Source organism: Furipterus horrens, unplaced genomic scaffold (assembly GCF_987537825.1).
Source record: "Furipterus horrens unplaced genomic scaffold, mFurHor1.1.pri manual_scaffold_11, whole genome shotgun sequence".
In the NCBI taxonomy this organism is placed as follows: Eukaryota; Metazoa; Chordata; class Mammalia; order Chiroptera; family Furipteridae; genus Furipterus; species Furipterus horrens.
The window spans coordinates 80,670,076-80,693,764 of NW_028327181.1; the positions used below are offsets into that span (position 1 = coordinate 80,670,076).

Genomic DNA, 23,689 nt, shown 5'->3' on the forward strand with positions numbered 1-23,689 from the left:
ATTTTAATTATGATGTGTCTTAGTGTGGTCCTCTTTGAGTGCAACTTGTTTGGGACTCTCTGTGCTTCCTGACTTGTATGTCTATTTTCTTTGCCAAATTAAGTTTTCTTTCATTATTTTTTCAAATAAGTTTTCAATTTCTTGCTCTTCCTCTTTTTCTCCTGGCACCCCTATAATTCAGATGTTGGTATGTTTGAAGTTGTCCCGGAAGTTCCTAACCCTCTCCTCGTTTTTTTCAATTCTTGTTTCTTCTTTCTGTTCTGAGTGCTTATTTCCTCCTTTTGTTCCAAATCATTTATTTGAACTCCAGCTTCCTTCCCATCACTGTTGGTTGCCTAAATATTTTTATTTCACTTTGTATAACCTTCACTCTTCCTTTGCTTTTTGGCTCTATTCAGTGAGTTCTTTCACCATTCCTATCACCAGTGTTCTGAACTCTGCATCTGGTAGATTGGTTATCTCTGTTTCATTTAGTTCTTTTTCTGGGGTTTTGATCTGTTCTTTCATCTAGGCCATGTTTCTTTGCCTCCTCAACTTGGAAGCCTCCTTGTGTTTCTGTGTATTAGGTAGAGCTGCTTTGATTCTGTGTCTTGGTAGTGTGGCCTAGTATAGCAGGTGTCTTGGAGGGTCCGTGGCACAGCCTCCCTATCACCCAAGCTGGGTACTCGAGGTGTGTGCACCCTTCATGTGGGCTGAGTACAGCCTCCTCTTGTAGTTGAACCTTGGTTGCTGTTGGCAGATCAATGGGAGGGCCTTACCCAGGCCAGTGAGCTGTAAGGACTAACTGACCACTGACTTGCAACCTCCACCCTCTGTGGAGAATCAGTTGTGCAGGGGCAGGGTGGCGGTGCTCCCACATGGTCTGTAGCTGTCCACAGTGTGTGCTGGCCCTGGTGTTCCACAGGTGGTGCAGGCCAAGGTCAGCCCCTATCTTTTTTTTTTTTTTCCTGGGGCAACCCTGTCTGAGCTATAAAGCAATCTGAGATGCTTGCCATTTGTGCCAGGCTTGGAGATTCCCAGGCGAAGCCAAGCTGTGAATCTAAGCTGGGTGCTGCTAGTGCTGGGCCTGAGGCTCACTGAGACAAGCGGTTGCTTATTTGATATGATTTAGGAAGTTGTGAAGCATGAGCCAAGACCAGTCATACATATGGAAAAGTAGCTTGGGTGGTCCTGTGAATTGGGTGGGGCAGAGTTTCTGGGGATCTCCAAGGTGGGTCAAACAGTGTTAGCCCCGTTGATGGAGTCTCAGATATGGCACCACCTTGCCAGCTCTGTGGGGGAAGGGTTTAGAAAATAAACAATAGCCTCTGCTCACCTTGATGGCAGACACTTCAGTTTCTCCCAGTATACAGCTGGTGCCTTTCAAGCTGCTACCCTGGTACCTGACCTCAGCAGGATTGAGTCTTATTAGGTGAGTCCTTGGGTTCTTTAGGAGGAACTGCTTGGGGCTCCTGCAGTTTCTTCCACTGACTGAATCCCGGCTTTTATTTTTTTATTCTTCTTATTCATTCCTTCATTCATTCAGTTATGTATTTATTTTAAAGATTGTATTTATTTACTTTTAGAGAGAGGAGAAGGGAGGGAGAGAGAGGGAGAGAAACATCAAATGTGTGGTTGCCTCTCGCTGGCCCCCAACTGGGGACCTGGCCGGCAACCCAGACCGAAAATCGAACGGGCGACGCTTTGGTTTGCAGGCAGGCTCGCACTCAATCCACTGAGCCACACCAGCCCGGGCCCTCCCCGCTGGTTTTTGCAGCCAGAAGTTGTGGGGACTTATCTTCCTGGCACTGGGACCCCGGGCTGGGACTCCTCACTCTTGAGATATCCCTCCCAAATTTTTATCCACCACATGTGGGCGAGAGACCGGGCCGTTCTGCGTCTACGCCCCGCGGTCTGGATGGATGTGGTGTCTTTAATTCCGTAGTTGTCAGACTTCCGTTCAACTCGATTTCTGACGGTTCTGGCTGTTGGCTGTTCTATGTTTTAGTTGTAATTTTGATGTGCTTGTGCGAAGAGGGGAGCCATGTCAGCCTACACCGCCATCTTTACTGGATCCCCAGTTTCTCACTCACACTTCTTTTGTTTTGATGACCGTCACAGTTTTGAGGAATGCAGAGAAGAAATTTCATAGGATGTTTTTAATTTTGGATCTGTCTGATGTTTTTCTCATGGCTACACTGGAATTGTGAGTACTTAGGAGGAAGACCACAGAAACGAAGTAACATCCTCAGCACACCAGGACCATGTTTAATTAAGAACATACAGATCAGTCCCGGCTGGTAGCTCGGTCGTTCAGACTCCTCTCTCTGTCTCTCTCAAATGAATAAAGTTAAAAAATTAAAAACAAGCATGCAGATAAAAACATACAGACCATGCAGAATTTCTCCCTGTGTCTGCGTATTTCGCTTAGCATAGTGCCCTTGAAGTTCAAACATGTTGTCACAAATACCTTGGCTGCTGTAAAACACTCTCCTGAAACAGAGACCTGATCACACTTCCCATCCCCGCTTTGCCCATGTGAGTCAGGCCGCCCTCATGCGCATGCCCCATTGCTCCTCGATGCGAACCACTAGAGGCACTTTTCAAACCTGGAAGAAGATGGCACCCATGAAGAACCCCCAAGGGACGAATGAGAAAGCTGGGGAACGCCTTCCCTGCTCCTAGCACACGGGGGGCAGGCGGCGGACAGGGGGTGAAGGTAGAGAGACAGAGGAAGAGGGAGCACCTAGCGCTGCCAGGACTGACTTTTGACGACTTGTTTGCCCCCCGGCAGGGGGTGCACCGTTCCCGGAAGTACTGCAATACCGGGTCGATGCGCGGAGTGGACGGAGCAAGCTCCTATTCCATCTCCCAACTCCAAAAATCCATTTAATATAATGTCCTCGGATAGAGGACGTATCAGATATTAAACTGATAAGAACAGATACTACACTTGATCTTAGCCAAAAGGCCGAGAAGCGATACCAGTCTAGTCTGCCCTCGCCGGCCCCCCCTTCGTGTCACGCATAGTAAAATCACGGTGAGAGCGCTAACCCTCACCCCTTGTCTTATCTCTTTACGTCGCTCACAGTACTATGGATGTCACCGGACTCCTCGTGCAGATCTTTTGTGCTCCATATTTTTAACCAGAAATCCTGTATCCCTGGTGGTTCCCTCGTTCCCATGCAGCACAGCCATTGCTGATCTGCATGCCCCGCCTTTTGCCCCCCCCAAGAGGCGTGGCCTACGCAGCGGACTCCACCCTCCCCACCGCCTCCGCGTGCAGAGGTGCCAAACCCGGCTGGGGTCTCACCTGTCGGTGTGTAGGGTCCCGCAGCCACACCGCAGAGGAGGGGCGGCTGCCCGGTACTGCTCGGCACAGGGTGGCAGCTCTCACGGTTGGAGCCCCTGAAAGCAAGAACTTGGTTTTGTTCACTGCTCTCTCCCCCACCCCGTCTCGTACTGCACATGCACGCTCAACGACCGATCGATGAAGGGGGCAGTGCCTCCTACACGCTCAGCCAGCGCCCCGACACGTCGCGATTTACGACGGCTCTTCAGCCGCCGGAATCCCTACCCCCGCCCCTCCCTGCCCCAGGACCTCTCTGCTCCCGTCCCCGTTCTTCCGGCCGCCAGTCCTCTCCCCAACAGGTCGGGTCCCGGGTGGTTGCGTCCTAAGAGAGCCTTCACTTTCATCGGAATGGAACATTTCCCGTCGCAAATCTGGGCACTGGAGTCTGAGGCAAGAACGTGGGCAAAACACAGAGGTGTAAAGCAAGGCGGAGCGACTCGGGGAATGAGGGGACTGGTTGGCACCCTGCTGACCTGTCCAGCCACCTGTGGGTTATGATCCGGGCCTCGGAACAGCGCCAGAGAACGCTTGCTTCTGGTGGGCTCTTTCCTACCGTAATCGCCCCCACCCCACCCCCATGTCCGTCCCCTCACAGACTCGTTCGTACCCCAGACCCGGCCAGCTGGTTCCGCTTCTTCTCACGCGAACCCGCACCCCCAACCTCGCCCCGCCCTCGCTCTGGCTGGAGCCCTCCTCAGATCAGGTCACGGCATTTCAGTCTGGGAACCGTTGTCTGCAGAAGCAAGACGCGGCTGGTCGGCCATCAGACTCTGAGGCAATGGAGTTTGTTGACTGTCCACAGTGGAAGGTCACAGAGAGGTACCGTGCCCGAGGAGAGCAGAGCGTCTTTCCCTTTCCCCATTTCACGGAGGAGAAAGCCGCTCGCAGCGTGTGATACAGTCTGGCTTCTCTGGGACGTTTGACTGTTGACAGCTCTTCAGCCTCCCCTCTCCCTCTTCCCCTCCCGCCCTGCGGCTGGGCAAGCTGCTAAGAGAGCCTTGCTCCAGGCCCTCCGATCACCACCCGGAAGACACCGGCCCAGTCTCCGTTGCTGGCTCTCAGACCGTTTTCAAATCCGCTCTCCCCGGAAAGCCCCGTGCTGTGTCATGCACCTTTCATACCCTCTTGGTGCCTGTGTGGTGTCATCAGTATCGCCATCCCAAACAAATTTTGGGGTGGGGAGGGGGTGCACGTGGTTCCGCAGAGGGGCAACACAACCAGGAAGGTAGGGGAACTTGTTCCACACGGGCCCAAAGGTCTCCCCTCGGGACTGAGCGGCCTCCCGCCTGTGACAGAGCCGGGGACTCCGTGGTCCCCTCAGTCCACAGTGTTTACTGAGTGCCCACGGCGTGTTAACAGGAAGGCAGTCCGGTGTGGTCACAAGCCCGACTCGTGAGTGGATCTGCAGGAGCTGGGTGAAGACTGGCATGTGCCCAGAGTAAGCAGCCCGGAGGCGGCGGCGTCTTCACTGGACACTCCGAGGAGCGCTCCCGCAGGCGCGCTTGGAGGGCAACAAGACCCCTGGAGAGCTCTGAAGTACAGTACCCCAGCTTCGGGCCCCGCCCCAGAGACTGGAATTCCGGTCCTGTGTGGTGGCACTGGGACACCACCATGATTTCCATGGGCCACCAGGAGATTCCGACGTATGCAGCCAAGGTGGCTAAACGCTGCGACCGATCTACAAGAACGGCTTCTCCTTCCCTATCAGGGAAGGCCTGGGTCGGTAGGACCTCACCGTCCTGTTTTGTTCTGGACTGTAGGAGTCCGGCAGAGCGAGGTCAGGGCTACCTGGAGCAGAGGCGGATTTAACGGCGGGCGCACCGGGCTCACGCCCTCGGCCCGGACAGACCCCAGCTGTACACTTTCTTCTAATGACACCAAGTTTGGTTTCATTACTACGCTGCATAAAATATGGTTAACGTGTATTTTTATTTTCCCTCGCTCTCTCTCTCTTTTGTTAAGGGGCCCAATATCTTCTGCGCCCTGGGCCTCAACCGACCTTAATCTGCCTCTGACCTGGAGGAACCGGATTGAAGTCACCTAAATAGGAGGCCCAACGTCAGGCAGCACGCACTCGTTTACACGGGCAGGCGCCTTACCTATTTCTACCAGAAACCAAACAATGGGCCTGGGCCCGCCTCCGGTGGAGGGCGAAGTAAAGCACAGTGATAACTCTCTCGAGACAGGGTGTGATGAGTTTGGTCCTGGTGGCTGCTTCACAGATCAGCAGGCTCATGGCGGTGGACGCGTACAGTCCTGAGAGGAAGATATACCAGCAAGGTGGCCGACTGCATCCGCCTGATGGCCCTAGACAAGCCCCAGGCCATGCCCCATGGATGTCCACATGTGGCAGATCGCCCAAGGTGACTACGGCTGGCACCCCACCACAACCCAGGCCAGAGTCCAAGTCCCCAGGCCCCCAGGCCAACCAACAAGGAACTGGGACACTTTCTCCAGGGCCTGCGGAGACCTTATGCTGGCTGGGCCCAAGCAATGCTGTTTAGTGCTGACCAGCCCCATCCAGCCCCATCCAGCCCCATCCAGGCCCATCCTGCGAAGGGAGCTCTACCTGTGCAGTTACAAGGGCCGGGCCAGACCCTGTCAAACCAAGCAGCTCGCACAATGGTGTGCGGGTAGCAGCAGTCAGTTATCTAGGGGAGGCAAAGCTCCCTTCCTCGCCTTATTATGAGAAGGAACAATAAAACTGAAACCCGCCAGCCCTCCCCCGAGAGAAAGAGACAGAGACAGACAAGTGCGCGCCACGGGGCGAGAGACCTCTGTTCACCCCTACGGCTGCGTGTAAAGAAACAAAGTAACAACAACGAAAAAAAAGGCAGAAATCTCTAGAGAGAAACTTCCGTTCCTTAGACGGACAAACTGCTTTTTGCACAACCTATTTTGTCCCCCGGAGGGGGTGCACCGTTCCCGGAAGTACTGCAATACCGGGTCGATGCGCGGAGTGGACGGAGCAAGCTCCTATTCCATCTCCCAACTCCAAAAATCCATTTAATATAATGTCCTCGGATAGAGGACGTATCAGATATTAAACTGATAAGAACAGATACTACACTTGATCTTAGCCAAAAGGCCGAGAAGCGATGGTGACTGACGTTCCCTCGCCGCTACTCCCGTCCTGCCCCCCCTATTACACTCATGGTGAGCCAGGTCACCAGCAGGTCTCAATTCCTTTGCTTCTTTGGCAGCACCATCGCATCGCTAGATAGCAAGCCCTTGTGCCCAGTTTTTAATTCTCCATAATTTAAAGAGAAATTATATATCTCGGGTGCAACGCGATTCCTAATTTGCATGCCAGCCCTTTCCCGCCCCCAAGGAGGCGTGGCTACGGCGGGCCGACTTCTCCCCCTCGCGGCGCCTCTGAACCTGGGCTTGAGAGGTCGAGCTCCTCTTTTGTACAAACGGAGAGAAAAGACAGAACCTAAGGGGATTAAGGGCTGGGCGGCAAGAGAGGCCTGCAGAAAAGGGGCTGTTGGCAGAGAGCTTTCCTGAAGGAAAAAAGGTCGGTAGGCAAGTCGCAAGACAGTCGCTAGAGACGCCCAGACTGTATTGTGTGCAATTTGGTAGTCCGCCGGCGGAAAGGCGAGCTTCGTATCTGTCCTGTCGGATGACGGGCTCATTCTGAGTCAGGGGAGCGAAAGGTCGGGGAGGGGAGCGTGTCATGTGGGAAGACCCCGGCAGGGCAGCCGGAGAGAGGTTCTCTCCAACTCCAGCACCGTCCTCTCTCGGTGCTCCTGTGAATGAACCGTATCCTGGGCTCCGCGCATCAAGCTCCCTTCGTCCGCGACATCGTTTCCCTTCACCTCTTCCTCACCTGTGTATTTCATCCCAGCTCGTACGTAGTTCAAGTTCACCACTCACCACCGTTTGGCGCAGTCCTTTATCTCCCCCACTGAAATCGGAGGTCACTTCATCAGTACTTACCTCTAGGTCCCAGCGCTAGCCCAGTGCCGGGCATATAGTAGGTGCTCAGTAAACGTTTGAGTGAAATAAACGATGCCCAAGTCAGGATGATTCATAGAAGCAGCAGTTAGGAGGCTACCGGCCGGAACCGGGGGTAAGGTGGGGGAAGATCTGGACAGGGGTGGCAGGACATCGGAGAGCGGTGAGGTGACTGCTGGGGATGCTCTGGACATCAAGGCCAGGCAATGCGTTAAGCTCCTCCCCCCGCCCCCGCCCCCGCCCCTCCAAGTTTCTCTCCCTGGCAGAGACTGCCCGCTACCCAGTCAGCATTTACCTTTCCCATCCTCCTTCCTAACAGAACTTCAGTTTAGGTGGGGGTGGGGATATTTCTTTCATTTGACCTCAGAAAAGCTAGAACGTATCACGGATGTAAGGCCGAAACCCAGTCGGTCATTGCACCCTGCTGCACACAAAGCCTGATCGCAGGTGTTGCCGGAGCCCTTCCCAGTTCCAGCCTCTGGGCTGAGCGCTCGCTGTACGTGTATTATCTCATTTAATTCACTTGACAGTCTTATGAGGTGAACAGTCTTCCTCCTCCTCCTCCTCCTCTTCCTCTCCTCACCCGCCGCCGCCCCTCCCCCCTCCCCCTTCTTCGTAGCATCATCATCATCATCATCATCATCATCACCATCCATCATCAATCATTACTGTGTAGTGCCAAAACTAGGGTGAGGCCAGTGAGCACCTGCCTTGAGGTTTTGTGTGTGTGTGTGTGTGTGCGTGTGTAATTTAGTGGAGTGTGCACAGAAAACTCTTCAAAAGTCAGGATAAATACTGTTTTAATACAGTTTATCTTATCTTGATTATAAGATATTTATCTTGATTACCGGGTTTTTTGGTACCATCATCCCCATTCTACCGACCTGCGCTGTCCCAGGCGGCAGCCACACGTGGCTAACTGAGCACTGGAAATGCGGTTAGTCCTTATTGAGAGATGTGCGGTAAGTGTAAAGTACGCATGGGATTTTGAAGACAGTTTAAAAGAATGTAAAATATCTCAATAATTTTATACTGATTACACATTAAAGCAATATTTTGGATATGTTTCATTAAATAAACAATTTCACCGATTTCTCTTTATTTTATTGTATTCCTTAAATGTGGCTACTTACTAGAAAACTTAAAATTGCACATGCGACTCACATTACTTCCAGCAGACAGCGCTGTTACAGACCGAAGCTCAGAGAGGCCAAGCAAGTTGCATAAGGTCACACAGCTAATGTGAAGTAAAGTCAGGATTTAATCAGCCTGTTAACTGCGTGGGACCTCGGTTTTGTAAACCGTAAAACAGAGATAATAACACCTCTCTTGATTAGGGTCCTCGTGGGGCTACATTTCCTCGTGGACGTGCCAAGCACATATAGGCATCTCTTCATAAGTGCCCTCTAGGGAAAGTCACTTCCGATCTGTGAAATACAGATAATAACCACTTCATAGTGTTGGGGACGATCTCCCACTCCCCATCCTGGGCACTCCTGCTTCACATCCCACTCTACCTGGCTTTTTCTCCCAGCTTCCAAGTCATTGTAGACACCTATAATCATCACAGGGCATAGGTAGAGGTACATAGATATAAACACAGAGACACATAGATACAGGAGTATATTCACAAATATACGTACATTATTGGCTTATTTGCTCCTCACTCTGATGGTAGACATTTTGCTGCATATCTAGCCTCAGCACCTGGGACAGTGCTCGGCCCTTACGAGGCACCTGATAAATATTTGTTGAACGAACGGATGACAGACAGTAGAGAAGAATGTGCTTTGCCTGCCTGCAACCTGACATGGCCTTTCAGGCTCCCCATTTCACGATCTCTGTTCAGACGGGGCGGGGGGAGGGGGGCGGGCGGAGAGAGAGAGCACCTCTGCTCGCTAATCTGGTTCATCTCCTTGTCCGGCCTGGTATTCCGGCCATTTGGACAGATGCCCTAGTGCCGTAGTCCCGACCCTGGGTAGGACGCTCCCTGAGCGCAGGAACTATTTCTGGTCAGTCTCTATTCCAGCAGCTGCCCAGCCGTGTCACTTGCAACCCAAATCTCAGAGAGAAAGAATATAGTTAAGTTATCTTCCTAATATACCCAACACTGAAGAGCTCCTTGAGAAGGAAAGTGACGGAAGAAAAAGAAAGTATGTAGTTTTTCCAGTGCAGACAGGTAAAACCAGATCGACAAAGCAGAACTGAAGAAAACTGCGATGGGAAGAAGACAAACAGCTCAACTCAAAACTCTTTCCACCGCGTACAACTAAGAGACAACCATCCGAGGAACTCTGAGAGACAAGCAAGGCGAGAAACACTTGATAGCAACCCACCAGCACCACACATCTGCTATTAAAGACCGTATACATAAACCCCCCGAAGGGGGTGCACCGTTCCCGGAAGTACTGCAATACCGGGTTGATGCGCGGAGTGGACGGAGCAAGCTCCTATTCCATCTCCCAACTCCAAAAATCCATTTAATATAATGTCCTCGGATAGAGGACGTATCAGATATTAAACTGATAAGAACAGATACTACACTTGATCTTAGCCAAAAGGCCGAGAAGCGATACCAGTCTAGTCTGCCCTCGCCGGCATCCTCTTCCTGCCACCCCTATTACACTCACGGTGAGCTAGGCCACCACCAAGCGAAGTCTCACCTCCTTAGTATCTTGGCACATATAAAGAATACATTACACCCTGTGAGGAGTTTTTTCAGTTCTCTACGTTTTTTAATGAATTTTTATATCCGCTTGGCCCGGTGGCTGTAGGGACGGTGTTAATTTGCATGCTCCGCCTCTTCCGTGAGAGTCGCTCTCGCTCCCCCCACCGGTCGACGACCGCTGCGCGCATGAGCGGAAACTGGGCAAGTGGACGAGCTCTTCCTTCGTACCAGCTCGCGCGAAATGACAGAACCAAGGAGATTTGGGCGTCTGCGGTCCGCGCGGTCGGTGGACCGGAGTTGGAGCAGAGGGGCCCTAGTTCCGAAGGGAGCCGGTAGGTCATCGCTGTGAAGACAAGTGGGTTCCCCGGGGGCTGGCTCGGTCCAGGCCCCGGACTCGGCCGACAATCACCTGTCCGGGGTCGCCTGGCAGGGGCTGCAGAGAGAAGAGTTGATACCGGACATCCGGCCCTGCGAGGGCTGACTCCCTCCCTGCTCGTCAGGACCCCCGCCCTCGCCTGTCGGCAGGGCACTTGGGCAAAACTCCTTCACCTCTCGAGCCTTAGGGTCCCCAGCTGAGAAGTGGGAACCTTAATGCCTACCTTGTGGGAGTGAGGGTACATAAATAGAGTTAGTGAGGCCACCTGGTTTAGTCGTCTAGAATGTGGACCCTTGTGGCCCACGAGCTTCCAGTGAAGTTTCAGGGTCGTAGCTGTGACACTGAAACAACCGAGCCTGCATCGTGTTGCATGGCCTGTGGACAACACGATAGGAAACACTTTACCGTTTGGTGCTAAGTGCTTTCCTCGTGTGTCAAACTCGCAAAGTTCACCTGCAGATGGAGTAGTTGAGGCCGAGAGGTCAAGCAACTTGCCCAAAACCACACGGCTCGTTCAGGGCTGGTTCGTGGAAGAGGCGGAATCCGCCGGTGAAGCCGAGAGCGTGGGTCCTAGAAAAAGGCACCAAGAGAAAGAGAAAACGTCGCCGTGTGTCCCGCTCACGATGAGAAGCGAGTGTTGCCGAGCCTGCCGCGCGAGTCTCGGGTCAGCCGAGACGGGGACCAAGCCGTCTGGTGTGGCGGCTAAAGAGCGTGGACCTGGAAGACCTGGGCCCTCACCGCTGTGTACCTCAATGACCGTATCTCCTAGTACGCCACTCGGCCTCCTCGCTTCACCCTCTGCCTCCCACAGATCACCTGTAAACTGGAGAGAATGAGATGAGAAGTTAGTAGACGTCATTGCTAGGAATAATGACACATGACCGGCATCCAGTATATATCTGTAAGAACCAAACACAAAGGGAAAATATCTCGGGCAGCTCACTTCTCCGCAGCTTAGCCTCTTCACCTACAAAATGAGAATACTGACGGCTGGCACACTGTCCTGTGCTCAGTCTTCCCTCGTGCACCCAGGAGCCCCCGTTCTCCGCCGCGTGGCACCTTTTGCTCCGTGGCTCGTAGCACCTGACGCTTTTAGACATTTACTTGTTTGTTGACCCAATTTAGCCTGATAGCGTGCGAGCTCCAGAGCGGGGAATCCTTGTCTCTTTTGTCCACGTGTATGTGTATATCTCCAGTGCTCAGAACAGTGCCTGGCATGTGCTAGACACTTAGTATCTTTTTGGTTGAATGAGAAGGTGGATAAACATTAAACAATGCGATTTGTCCCTGTAGAAAGTGAGTTAGCAGACCTCCCGGCCTGTGGTAATGATTATGCCCAACCATCAGGTCATCAGACTTAACGCACGATATCCCGTGGGGTCTCTTACTGTGAGCAGACTTGCGCCTCTTCTCCTGGGCTGAAGATCAGCTACTCTTTTCTCTCCGTGAAGCCAGTGTTGCTATCCTTTGCCCGCCCTCCTTGGAATCCTTGATCTTTTTGCATCCCGTCTCTGTCCCACGTAGCGGGTGTCCTGGTATATGAGTTCAGGGACAGATCTGACCCTGTTTTTTTCTGGATGGCTGCCCAGTTGTCCTAGCATCATGCATGGAATAGCCCATGTCCTCATCAGTTTCAGATGCCACCTTTGTCATATAACAGTTCTATATATAAATATATGCATCTCTGTTTATGTATGTATTTAGACCTATTCTGGACTTTTCTTAAAAACAAACAAAAAACCCCACAAGTTCTGATATCCCGGCTTTTGAAAAAAAACGTTCGATTCAACCGATTCTTCGGTGCACACCTACTCTGTGCCTGCCACTGTGCGGGGCCTGAGATCACACGGGTGGACGTGACCTTTGTCCCTGTGGTCAGCGAGGGGCCTCTGCCACGCTCCTCCATTCCTCGTCTGGCCGCCACTCAGCCACATCCACTGCTCACAAAAGCTGCCGGGGAAGCCTGCGCACAGCCGGACAATGGCTGGCTGCCCCTGCCAAGGCCGACAACTCCAGGTGCCCCTGAGTGCCCTGTTTGAGGCACGAGAGGGCTGCCGGGCGCTTTGCCACCTGGGGACGTCGCCCTCTTCAAGTGTAGGCCCCGCATGTATCTGTTTTTCCTCGCCCTGCAGCTGTCCTGCCTTCACAGTTTTTACCCTGACTTCTTGCATGGCTTCACCGTGTTCTTTTCATCACATCAGCTTTCACAACTAGTTGGAGATGCCTTGATGGAGAGAGAGAGATCATTTCCCCCCACCCCCAACCTTCTCTCCCTTCTCTCTGACCCTTCCCTCTCCTCAGTTCTTCTCTCACCCTCTCCTTTCCCTCAGTTACAAAACAAAAGCACTCGCTTCAAAAGTCTACACTTCTGTGAGTAGCAGCAATATTAGGTTAGTCTGTCTGACCTGGCAGTGGGCAAGGGAGGCTTTTTCTAGCAACAGCCAGCAAAGTTAGGGGTGCGTATGCCCTTTTGTTTGAAGTTGTACACAACTGGACAATGGCTGTCTGCCCACGTCGGCCCTTTCCTGCCTCAGGAATTGTGGGTACTGGGTACAGGGCGTGGCAGTGGAACATCCCCTAGTATCACCTCTGCATGGGAACAAGTGAACCTGAGCTGTGAGGGAATTACGGCTGGGCACCAAGAGAGGCCTGCAGAAAGGAGCCTTTGGCAGAGGGTTTTCTTAAAGAAAGGCAAGTTGTTAGGCAAGTTGCAGGGTAGTCACTAGAAATGCCCAGGCTATATTGTGTACAATTTGGTCATCCCCTGGAGATGAACTTTATATCTGCCTTTGTATCTGTCTTAGACCTGTTGGATAGGGGCTCATGCTGAGTTAGGGGAGCAATCCTTTATTTCCCCTGATGAAATCAGAGATCATTCAAGTAAGTGACCTCACCAGGCATTATCACCCTCTTGGAGCTCCTTGTTGCTATTTCTTGCTGACGACCCAAGTCCCCTCCTTCAGCCAAGGCCACCCTTGAGGGCCACGCTCCTGTGCAAATGGATGCTGGACATCTGTCCCCACGTGGATCTTTCTGCACAGAGGCTGCACCATGGCTGCAGCTGAGCTCTTTGTAACCTTCCTGTTTTGCCACCTCCTCCTGCCTTGGCCTTCCCTGTCATTATTAGGCTCTCAATAAAAGTATGGGTAATGTAATTGAAATTAGAGTTCCTGTTCAAATAATGTTCATTCAAATCTGATTTCACCTCCACACAAAAAATTGAAGAGGGTGAAGTTGCCATTTCCAACCCCAAAATAGATAAAAGACCCTGTCTGAAAGACTCCAGGAGGAGGCAAAGGAAGCCTTACTTAATACTTAACCTCCGCCTCCTCCCCTTTTCATCAGGAATCAGGCCGTGTCAAACATATCCACCAGGGGGCAGCGTCTGCTGCTTTCCAGCCCTTGGATGAGCGCTGGGACCTGGTTTTCGAAGGGTTGCCTGTGAAAGGGCCCCTGGGTGGGAACAAGGGGAGCTAGGGGGCCCTTTTACACATTTTTCCCCCCACACTCATTTTAAGAGGTAGGTTATGTTTTTTCCATGTTATTTTTTTTTTAAGATTTATTTATTTTTAGAGGAAGGGAGGGAGAAAGAGGAGAGAAACATCAATGTGTGGTTCCCTCTTGCGTGCCCCCAACTGGGGACCTGGTGTGTAACCCAGGCATGTGCTCTGGCTGGGAATTGAACCAGCGACCCGTTGTTTCACAGGCCGGCGCTCAATCCACTGAGCCACACCAGCCAGGGCTCCATGTTATTGAGGAAACAAAGCTAGGGTTTGAAAAATTGTCTTTGTGATTCCCAAGCTGACAGCTGCTCCTTGGAATCCACTCCCCCACCTCACCCTTCTCCATTCGTGTGTGCACTCAGACAAGGACAGGGATGTCCTCAGCCACTTCCTAGAGGAGTTCCATCCATTCCCTCCTCTTCCCTGCTTGAGCATGGACTATCATGGGGAAGGGACCTGGAATCATCTAAGCCCCTCATCACATGCAGAGGAAACTGAGGATCCCCAAGGGAAAGCGGCTTTTCCAAGCCAGTCTACTAGTGAAGGACAGAACTCATGATCACTCTCAGCCCAGGGTTTCAGCCTGCCAGGCTTCGAGGGGGGCCTCTCTCTCCAGAGTCAACCTAACCCCTAGCTTCTGTTTTTCTCCTCCAAGAAATCCCTCCTCTCCATTAAAGTTCAATAATTCTCAGACCTTGCCAAGAATGCTCAACCCAGTATCACTAGAACCCCCAAGGGCTCAAGGACCCCAGACCAAGAAACTCCCAGGCTAGGAGTGGATGTTTGCGTCCCATACTCAGGGAATCCCCTAGTACATTTACACATTCCCTCATGCACTCACGAAATCCTGCGAGATTTCCGGACTGCCTGGTGTGCCAGGCATAGTGTTGGGCACTACAGAGCTCTGGATGAGAAAAACTAGCTGCTGGGCTCAAGGCTTAGTCTGGTGGGGGAGACAGCTCTGCGGACAGGCAGTGGCACAGCAGCTGGAATCTGATCCAGGTGGGTGAGCCAATACGGGGAAGCAGACAGTTTCCAGCTAGTCTGTCCTGTCTAGAATGCTTACTTGACTCCTTGTCCCTTCAACTTTGGTTCTAATGTTGGTCCAACCAATTGGAGAGGTCTTCCTAAGTACCCCCTAAATCTAAAGCAGTTCCCATCCCCCAGTCACTCTTAAGCACGTGTCTGCTTTATTTTCCTTGATGGCATGTATCACCATCTGAAATTAGCTTATTCATTGTCTGTCTCTCCCCACTATAATGTACATTTCATGAGGGCAGGTCCTTATCTCATATAGGGCTGTATGCTCAGAACACAGAGTGGTGCCTTGCATGTAGCAGGCACTCCATATGTGAATGTTCAATGTACAAATGTTTGGATGTCTGACACAGAGAATCCCCTGACCCAGGTGAAAAAAGAAATGTTTGGATGTTTTTGCAGTGAGTCCCCCAGTGCACTACATCCCGGGCTGTGATCTTGTGGTGAGAAAGGGCTGCAGAGGAGAATGATGCCAGTTTAGCAAATGGTCATTAATGGAGGAAGGCTTCCTGGGGCCAGGGCTGGGGGTGGGGACTGCAGTTCCCTTTTAAAGGAGATATGATTGGGATAGGTCCACAATCTGGTGCTACCCTGACAAGCTGGGCCCCTTTCTTCATCCCACCCCTGCCCCACCTTCTCCTTCCCATTTGTTCATCAACACCTTCCCTGGCAACACAAAAGGTGAAAGGTGGGGTAGGATTGCCAGTTTCATATCCTTTATCAGATAATCAGGAGACAATTTCTTTCTTGGGTGTGAGGCCTGGGAGATACAGGAGAAATGTTAAAGAAGTTTCAAAGATTGTTGAAGAAACATAAGACAATCTATGTTTTCAGTTCTCTGTTTCTGTGCGGTTTTGGTTTCGTAGCCATTGCAACATTTCTTCAAAGCCAAGTTTGGCCAAGTTTTCACTGAGTAACCTTGAGTAAATTACCTAATATTTCTGTGCTTTGGTGTCTTCCTTTTAGAATAACCATACTTATTTCTTGGGTTGAGTTGTGTATTAAAAAAGGAAACGCATGCAAAGTTCTTAGACCAGAGCCTGTCACACAGTGGCCACTCACTGGAGCAGTGGTTCACTACCTCTTGGCCTGCTCTGTCTTCCACTCTCCTGACTCACTGTGCTCAGCCCCACCTCTGCGCCTTAGCTTTTGCAGCCCCCTGCAAGCCCCCCAAATGGGGTTCTAACAAATCTAAGGTCTTAATCTCTTCAGAGATTCAAGGAGGATTCTAGCATCTTAGACGTAACCAAGTGGCTGGTGTTGTAGCAGGGAGAGGAAGAAGGAGGTGGCAAGGCAGGCTGGTGTTAAACACATGGGGAGCTAGTGGGCAGGAAGGGCTAGACCCTCTTCTCTGGCAATGACTGCTTCTCCCCTTTTTCCAGTCTCCCTCAAATATAGCCTTTAAAAGGTTAATATTGAATTACATAATAAATGCAAGAACCTAGCCTCCTCGGAAAAATGAAAACAGAGTTATTATTTCATTTTCCTTTGATTCCTCTTTCCTCCTTCATTTTTACCTTGTTATCACTCTTATCCTTTTGGTCACACTTCCCCTTTGTGACATCTTCTCTTTAGAAATGCCCAGATTGTATCAGTCTGCCTCCCAGTCCTGAGTCCCTCCTAATCAACCCTATACACAGGACTAATTAACTTCTAGAACCTTTCCAGAAGCTTTCGTTTGACACTTTTTCTCCCTTCTCTGAAGTCCTATGAGTCATTATGTACAAAGTCTCAATACGTGTACTGTCCTGTACTGTCACTGGGTTCCCTGTGTTGATGAAAGAAACATCCAACATGTAGAGAATTTTTATAAGAGTTTATTTGAGCCCAAACTGATGACAATTGCTGGGGTGCAAGGTCTCAAATGCTCCCGACAATGACAGTTTAGCGGTTTCTTTTATGTATTCAAAATTAAGCAGGGAAGTCGTCGTCGTCGTCGGCAGCCGTCCGTCTCAAGAGACGATGGTGTAGCTTCTTAAGAGTCTATCTGCACCGCCGAGAATGGCTGTGCAGTCCGACTCGGGAGTGACACGGTATCTGTCTCTTCCCGTGTTGAATCGACATCTTGCGATGACGCTGGAGTGTCCTCTCCAGTGAAGCTGAAGCTACAGAGCCTGGGCAGGGTGATATGGAGGGTCTGCTGTTGCCCATGCAGCAGACCCCCCCTCTCTTCGCAGCTGAAGGGTCCAAGGGAAAGACGGAGTCAATACAGCTTGGCTTCAGGTGCGCCGCAGGAGTTGCCGGTGTTGACTACAACGTCAAACCGCCTTCGGGACTCCGGCTCCGGATTTTCTGTCGGGGTTTACTCCCTTAGCCTTTCCCCTGAAGAGGTATGCCGCAAGGCAGCGGAGGTTTTTTGGAACCAGAGTTTTCCTTCTCTGATGTGCCCTGACTGGAAGATCGAACCAGCGACACTTAGCTCGCAGGCCGACGCTCAATCCACTGAGCCAAACCAGCCAGGTAATCACATACAGTATAAGTTAGAATATACCAGAACTCACAAAACAAAGATGTTTTTCTTTTTTGTAGGCATCTAAAAGTGGAATTATCTGCCAATGGGGGGAAAAAAGAAGAAACCATATTCCCCCAGAGGGAGGGTACAAGCTTGATTTCCTTTTTTTTTTTAAACAGATTTTTCTATGGCTAGCAAAATTATGCTCATCAGTCCTTTGGTATCCCACGATATCTTCCATATTTTGTGGGTCTGTAAATCATCCACCTTCTCCCAGACTTATGGCATTTGGAGGTCCTATAAGGGGCAGCATCCTGCTTGAAGATGAAAATGGTTGCTTATCTTTATAGATGCAGAGAGAGGCCTGAGGGAGCAAATAAAGGAAATGGAGACTAATGGCTGTGGGGAAAGGGGAGAGTGATTGGGGTAGGGATGGGGAAGAGTTTGAGGAAAAGGTTACATTGCAAACTGGTCAGTTTGCCCCCAAGTTGCAAACTCTTCCCCAAGCAGGGAAGTAAGAGGGACTTATTTCATGAGGGTGTGAAAAAGCAATGTGGGGGCTGGATTATAGCAGTGATTTTTACTTGGTGCACCACAAGAATCTTTACAACATGCAATATCTGACTATTTAGTCAGGGGCACTGACCTCTTTTCCCTTAGACAGTCAAATAAGAAAATGATAGCAGCCAACACAACCATAGCCATCAGGTGTGAATGAATCAAAATTATAACTTTTTTTTTGTCAGATTGGCAAAAATTATATTTTTTGGTGTGCTGCAGAATTTTAGTAATTAGTTTATGTGTGCCATGTGATGAAAAAGGTTGAAAAACCACTGGATTACAGTATAGTCAATAAGATTATGTCAAGTTTACTTCAAAGGTATATTAACCAAATCCACAAAAATGTTGGACAGGGCTTGCTTAAGGGAAAGAGAAACCTTTCACTGAAAAGTTATATTCTTGGTGTGTAACTACATGAGCTGCAGACAGAAGTTGGAATTTATTATCAGATCACCCTGTGAGGTTACTTTTGGTAGAACCCTTTTCATCCACACCTGTCAGGGGTGGGTCTTGTCTTTCTCACTAGAGAATAAGCCCTCTGAGGCCAGGCCCCGTGGCCTGCACACCCTCTTTCCCACTCATGAAGAGCACACCATGTGGTTGAGGCCAATAAATGCCCGCCCTGTGGAACAAAGAAGAATTCTGTTTTTATCTGCTTGAACGAGGGAGGCCCTTAGGGGATCTGTGGGCCAGAACTCTGACCAGCGATTGAGGTTTGTTTGTTTGGTTCTTTTTTTTTTTTTTTTTTGCTAGGGACGCCTGGCCCTACACCCTCATGCATGACAGAGGGATAGTTCATTGGTCAGGGGCTCAGGCACTGGATTGGGACAGGTGCAGGTGCTTGTTCAGCCTTTTACTATATATGTTTGACCTTGGACCAATCATTGAACCCTTTTGAGCTTTCTTCACTTGTGAGACACAGCAACACCAATCCTTACCTCCAAGGTTATTGTGAGAATCAATAAGGATAATGAGTTTAGACTTTTATGGGGTTCCAGGTTCACACAGGTTTGAATATCAAATTAGGAAAGATAAAAGGGGAAGACTTAGCAGCCCTCGGGAAGAACCTGGTGGAGGAATTTTACACGTGGGTGGAAAACTCTGCCTGGGGAACAGGAATGCGGTGGTATTATTAATTAAGCTCTTTACTTCTCTTGCGTTCAACGCTGCCACACGTGTGTTCCTTTAGCCCCTCCCACTATCTACCTCTGATTACTCTCAAGTTTAATACCAACTATTAGAGTATGGTGGAAAAGATCAATTAAAACGGTCACAGATTGAGCAGACGCTCATTTCTGCGAGGTCAGGGCTGCAGCCCGCACAGATCCACGCCCGCTCCGCTGCTGCCGGGCTGCTGATTGGCCTGTGTCAGCGTGACGTCACACGAAGGTTTTTAAGGCCGAGTCGCAGAGCGCTCGGCAGTGACTGCGCACCGGAGGCAGTACTGGAGTCTGGCTTGGCAGTTCGGGTGGCTGGCCCGGAGGGGCGCCGGAGAACGCCGCTGACCGAGGTAAAGGGGATGTTCAAGCCGGGCTGGGGCGGCCCCGGTGCAGGGCCTGGGGAGTTGGAGTCGGCGATCCGAGGAAGGCTGGCAGAAGAGTGTGGCTGGGCGGTGGAGAAGGGGTCGCGCGGGGTAAGGAGGCGCGTGTGGAGGGTGGGTGGGAGCAGGCGTCAATCTCCGGTCTCAGCGCCTGCACGCTAACTCTTAATTTACGGGCGCTGTCCAACCTGCCCCTTCCCGCGAAGATTATTGCCGGGGGATTTAGGGGTCGCGGCCGTCTGTTACCGCACCACAAGCTGAAGAGGCGCTGGAAGCTGACCGTCTGTCGGACCCAGGCCTCACTCACCTCAGTGCCCCTGACCTGGGGGTTACTCTAGGTCTCATCGCCCTTGTAAGGGTCCCGGGGAGAGGGGAACGCCTTTCTTACACCTGCAGCTGCTTAGAAAAAAAAAAGAATTTTTAAAAGGAAGTATGGGTGGCTAATTTAGGAAAGGATCAAGAAGTTGCACATTTCATGTTTGTTTAATCTCTTCTTTTTTTTCTCTCATGAACCTTCTCTGTTCAGATAACCCAGGCGTGGTCCACAGAGCCTGCAATTTCAAGGCCAATTTCGTGCCTCTACTGTGAGCCCCAAGACCCGCACCTTAGCTGGAGCTCACCATGGGGAACCACTTGACAGAGATGGCACCCACCACCTCCTTCTTGCCCCAGTTCCAGGCCCTGCACGTTGTGGTCATTGGGCTGGACTCAGCTGGAAAGACCTCCCTCCTTTACAGACTCAAGTTCAAGGAGTTTGTCCACAGTGTTCCCACCAAAGGCTTCAATACAGAGAAGATCCGGGTGCCCCTGGGAGGGTCCCGTGGCATCACCTTCCAAGTGTGGGATGTTGGCGGGCAGGAGAAGCTGCGACCACTGTGGCGCTCCTACACGCGCCGGACAGATGGGCTGGTGTTTGTGGTGGATGCTGCCGAGGCTGAGCGGCTGGAGGAGGCTAAGGTGGAGCTACACCGAATCAGCCGGGCGTCAGACAACCAGGGTGTGCCTGTGTTGGTGCTGGCCAACAAGCAGGATCAGCCTGGGGCACTGAGCGCTGCTGAGGTGGAGAAGAGGCTGGCAGTCCAAGAGCTGGCTGCTGCAACACTCACCCACGTGCAGGGCTGCAGCGCTGTGGACGGGGTGGGTCTGCAGCCAGGCCTTGAGCGCCTGTATGAGATGATTCTCAAGAGGAGGAAAGCAGCCCGGGGAAGCAAGAGGAGACGGTGACCCCAGGCCGCCCCCTCCTCACCCGTAGGGACGTGCATATTTGGTCAGCCAGGCAGAGCCTCTGACCCTTCACTCAGCCCCAGGGTGCAGGACCTGTCCACCTAAATGAAGGACTGAGGAGCACACTGGGTGTCCTGCTCTGGTGTGGCGCTGGGGAGGGGGATGTGAGGTGGGCTGTCTACTCACATCTCTCCCTCATCCTCCCCTCTGGAGATGTGGGGGCTGCAGGATTGAGGAGGCTTCAATATAAACTGCAAATCTACCTCAACTTTCTTTCTTGTTTTTCTTTGGCTTGTTGATTAGATGTGTTTTGGGTCAAAGGAAAATTGCTTAGAGAATGCATTTGGTATGAACAAGAATGTCTCTGACCCATCTCCACAACTGGGGAGTCCCCCCAGGCTGCTTTTCTAGGGATGCCAGTCATAATAGTCTTTCTTTTTGTGTCTGTGTGAAAGTGCCAAGACTCTCCCCATGTTTGTAGATCCACAGCCGTTTTATAAGCCATGTGTATCCTCTGTATTATTAACTATTTTTTAGCATTTACCTATAAGTTATTAAAGACTGATGATACTATACCTCTAACCTTGGCCTGGCATTTTCCCTTCTCCTTACCTAACCGTGGGGACAGTGCAACAGTTCTCTGTGGGCAGGGGTTTGGGGTTGGGTGGTGAGAATAACTTGGAGTTGAATTTTCTAAGCAAGCACTCTTTGGAAAATTAGAGTTGAACTTCTCCCACAATCTATTGCCTAATTGCTGCCATTTGGGGGGGAGGTTCTTCTCGTTCCTGCTACTTTTCTCCCCTCCCCTCATCCTATGGCTCTTGCTGCTGCTACAAGCTGGTCCTTGCAGATTTAACTTCAAATGTGCTGGTTTGAGCTGTTCCTAGGTTTTTGCCCCTGGGGATACCTCCTTAGGTCTATATAGGTATGTCCTCAAAGAGCCATTCTGTCCCATTCTTCATTCTCCCCAGCATTCAGATTGGTCTGAATTTTTTTTTTTCAGCCTTGGGGGGCAGGGATCCTGTGAGAATGGAAAGTAATTCCTTCCTGGCCTAAAGCCACCTTGGGTGCTCAACCTGCTGACTGTGCTTATTGGCAGCAACAGCAGTGGCTGGTGCTGGGGAAGCCTGGGCTGGATTGAGCCAGCCTGGCCCTGTGACTAAACCATTAGTCTCCTAAGCTCTGGAAATGATAGCTACTCCCAGGAGAGGGGCAGTAGTAGCAGCTGTTTGTGCCTGGTGGGAGTGAGGACTGCTGGACACCCACCCTGGGAGAGGAGGGGGAAGGCATAGGCCACCAATCTGAGCAGTGATAGTAACACCAGAATGCCGAGTGCCCATTCCCCCTCCTCCCCAGTGTCAGGGCCTGCTGTATGTGAGATAACAAAAGAATCAGATCCTCCTAATTGGTGGGAGTAATGAGTAAAAACCCAACACAATACTTTCCAGCCCCCAGCCCCCGAGTCACACTCCCAGCCTCTGTGCAAATATGGGATCTCCAGAGCAGGTCCTTGCTCCAGAATGAGCTAAAAGGAACTGGGAAGGGAGAGAAGGTGTTGGCAACCCTATCCTGGGGGAGCCTTCCTAAGGAACTTGCTTCTTCCAAGCCAGGCTGGCAGAAGCCAAGTTTTGCTGCTGAGTCTGGGCCAGTTCAGATTTGCTATCTACCTCCCCCAACTCCCCCTGCCCCATGGCTGCCAGGATAGGGGTGAGTGTGCATTGATCCGGAAGGGTGCCCAGTGTGCATCAGTGCTGGGGCCTACTTGACAGAGCTGCTGGGCTGGTTCTGCTGGGGACATGTGCTACCTGGCCCCCCTCTACACATGCCTGTGACTCATGGCTCTCAGAGTGTCCTCTTTTGCAGCCCAGGAACAGGCTGGGGAGGACCTGGCACATGTGTTCTCTATTTCTGGTTGTCTGGGGGACTGAGGTCTCTGGAGTTGGGAGGATACATCCATAGGTCCTTCCTCCCTAGCAGAGGGGCCTCCAAGGTGCCAACTCTTGGTTCTGGCTCTGCCAAGCCCCCTCCCTGATTAGGACCATCTTCTGCTTCCCCGGGGTAGGCTCTAGCCCTGGGGGTCATGTTCCACAGAAGATCATTGAACGTTCCAGCTCTTCCCCACATTCCTCTGGCCTGACCAGCTGGTGGGGGTGGGGAGTGGCACAAGTGAGAGTGAGGTGAAGCCAGTTGCCTTGAAGGGGTTGTGGGGAGAGGAGAGCACTGGAGAATTCTAATTAGAAAGCTACATTCTGACTGGGTGTAGGTGGGGAGCTTTGGAATAATCTTACCTTGGTCCATCCTGCCTAGGCATTCTGCATGTTGAGCTTTTGGGCCAGTGGTTTGGAATGGGGATGGAATCCGGGTTGGGATGGGTTGTAGTTCCCTTGTCCTAGTTTCTTTATTAAATAGTCTTCCTTTGAGACCCTGAGGACAGATGGTCTCGCGGAGCCAGGAATGGTGGACAGGCATCAGCTGCCTATGAGGTGAAGCTGAAGGAAACCAGTGGGCCTAGAGTTGGGGCCCCCTTCTGAGCTGCCCTCCCCTCCAACCTATCCTTACACAAGTTGGACTATAAAATTTGAATGGAGAGCACTTTCCCTGGGGCCTCTGCCCTTTCCAAGCCCCTTCTCATGAAGGCAAACATAGCAGTGGTCCCCTTCCCATGCCCTCTCCAGTCCTCTTATGTTGCACTTACGGAAGAGAAAAAACAATGAGGGAGGAAAGAAGACCCTAAGGCCCAGAGCGGGCAGTGACTTGCCCAAGGACACATAGCTCCTTAGTGATACATCCAGATCCTTCCTCCCAGGCTGGCTCTTTGTACTCCTGGCGCAGACAACAGGAGACAGGAGCCAGGCGGCAAGCCCAGCGTCTCAGAGCTCTGACATCCCTTTCCCTTTCTCCCTCGGCCTTGATTAGACTAAGGGCTAACCTTCTGCTCCCTCATTCCCATTCCTGCAGAATGGGAGTTTTATCTCTGAAGTCCAGTATAGCTCTGGCCTCAAATCTGGCCAGAAGTCCCCACCCTCCTTTCACACTGAC

The 23,689-nt window shown here is 51.4% G+C and overlaps 1 protein-coding gene and 3 non-coding genes across 4 annotated transcripts; 1 reads left to right on the plus strand and 3 right to left on the minus strand.

Annotated features, from left to right (window-relative positions):
* Positions 1-2,771: 2,771 nt before the first annotated feature.
* LOC149998537 (U2 spliceosomal RNA) lies at positions 2,772-2,962 on the minus strand. The gene has a single exon (XR_016507291.1). It is a non-coding gene; the product is annotated as a U2 spliceosomal RNA (small nuclear RNA).
* Positions 2,963-6,240: 3,278 nt separating this feature from the next.
* LOC149998538 (U2 spliceosomal RNA) lies at positions 6,241-6,431 on the minus strand. The gene has a single exon (XR_016507292.1). It is a non-coding gene; the product is annotated as a U2 spliceosomal RNA (small nuclear RNA).
* Positions 6,432-9,671: 3,240 nt separating this feature from the next.
* Positions 9,672-9,862, minus strand: LOC149998539 (U2 spliceosomal RNA). Its single transcript, XR_016507294.1, has one exon. It is a non-coding gene; the product is annotated as a U2 spliceosomal RNA (small nuclear RNA).
* A 9,437-nt stretch (positions 9,863-19,299) lies between these two features.
* ARL4D (ARF like GTPase 4D) lies at positions 19,300-21,232 on the plus strand. The gene is made up of 2 exons (XM_090291084.1): positions 19,300-19,396; positions 19,953-21,232. The coding sequence occupies exon 2, from the start codon at positions 20,048-20,050 to the stop codon at positions 20,648-20,650; it is 603 nt and encodes a 200-aa protein (XP_090147210.1). The 5' UTR covers positions 19,300-19,396; positions 19,953-20,047; the 3' UTR covers positions 20,651-21,232.
* Positions 21,233-23,689: the final 2,457 nt, after the last annotated feature.

Coding starts and splice junctions, on each gene's coding strand:
- ARL4D (XM_090291084.1), top strand. CDS start 20,048: ATGGGGAACCACTTGACAGAGATGGCACCCACCACCTCCTTCTTGCCC.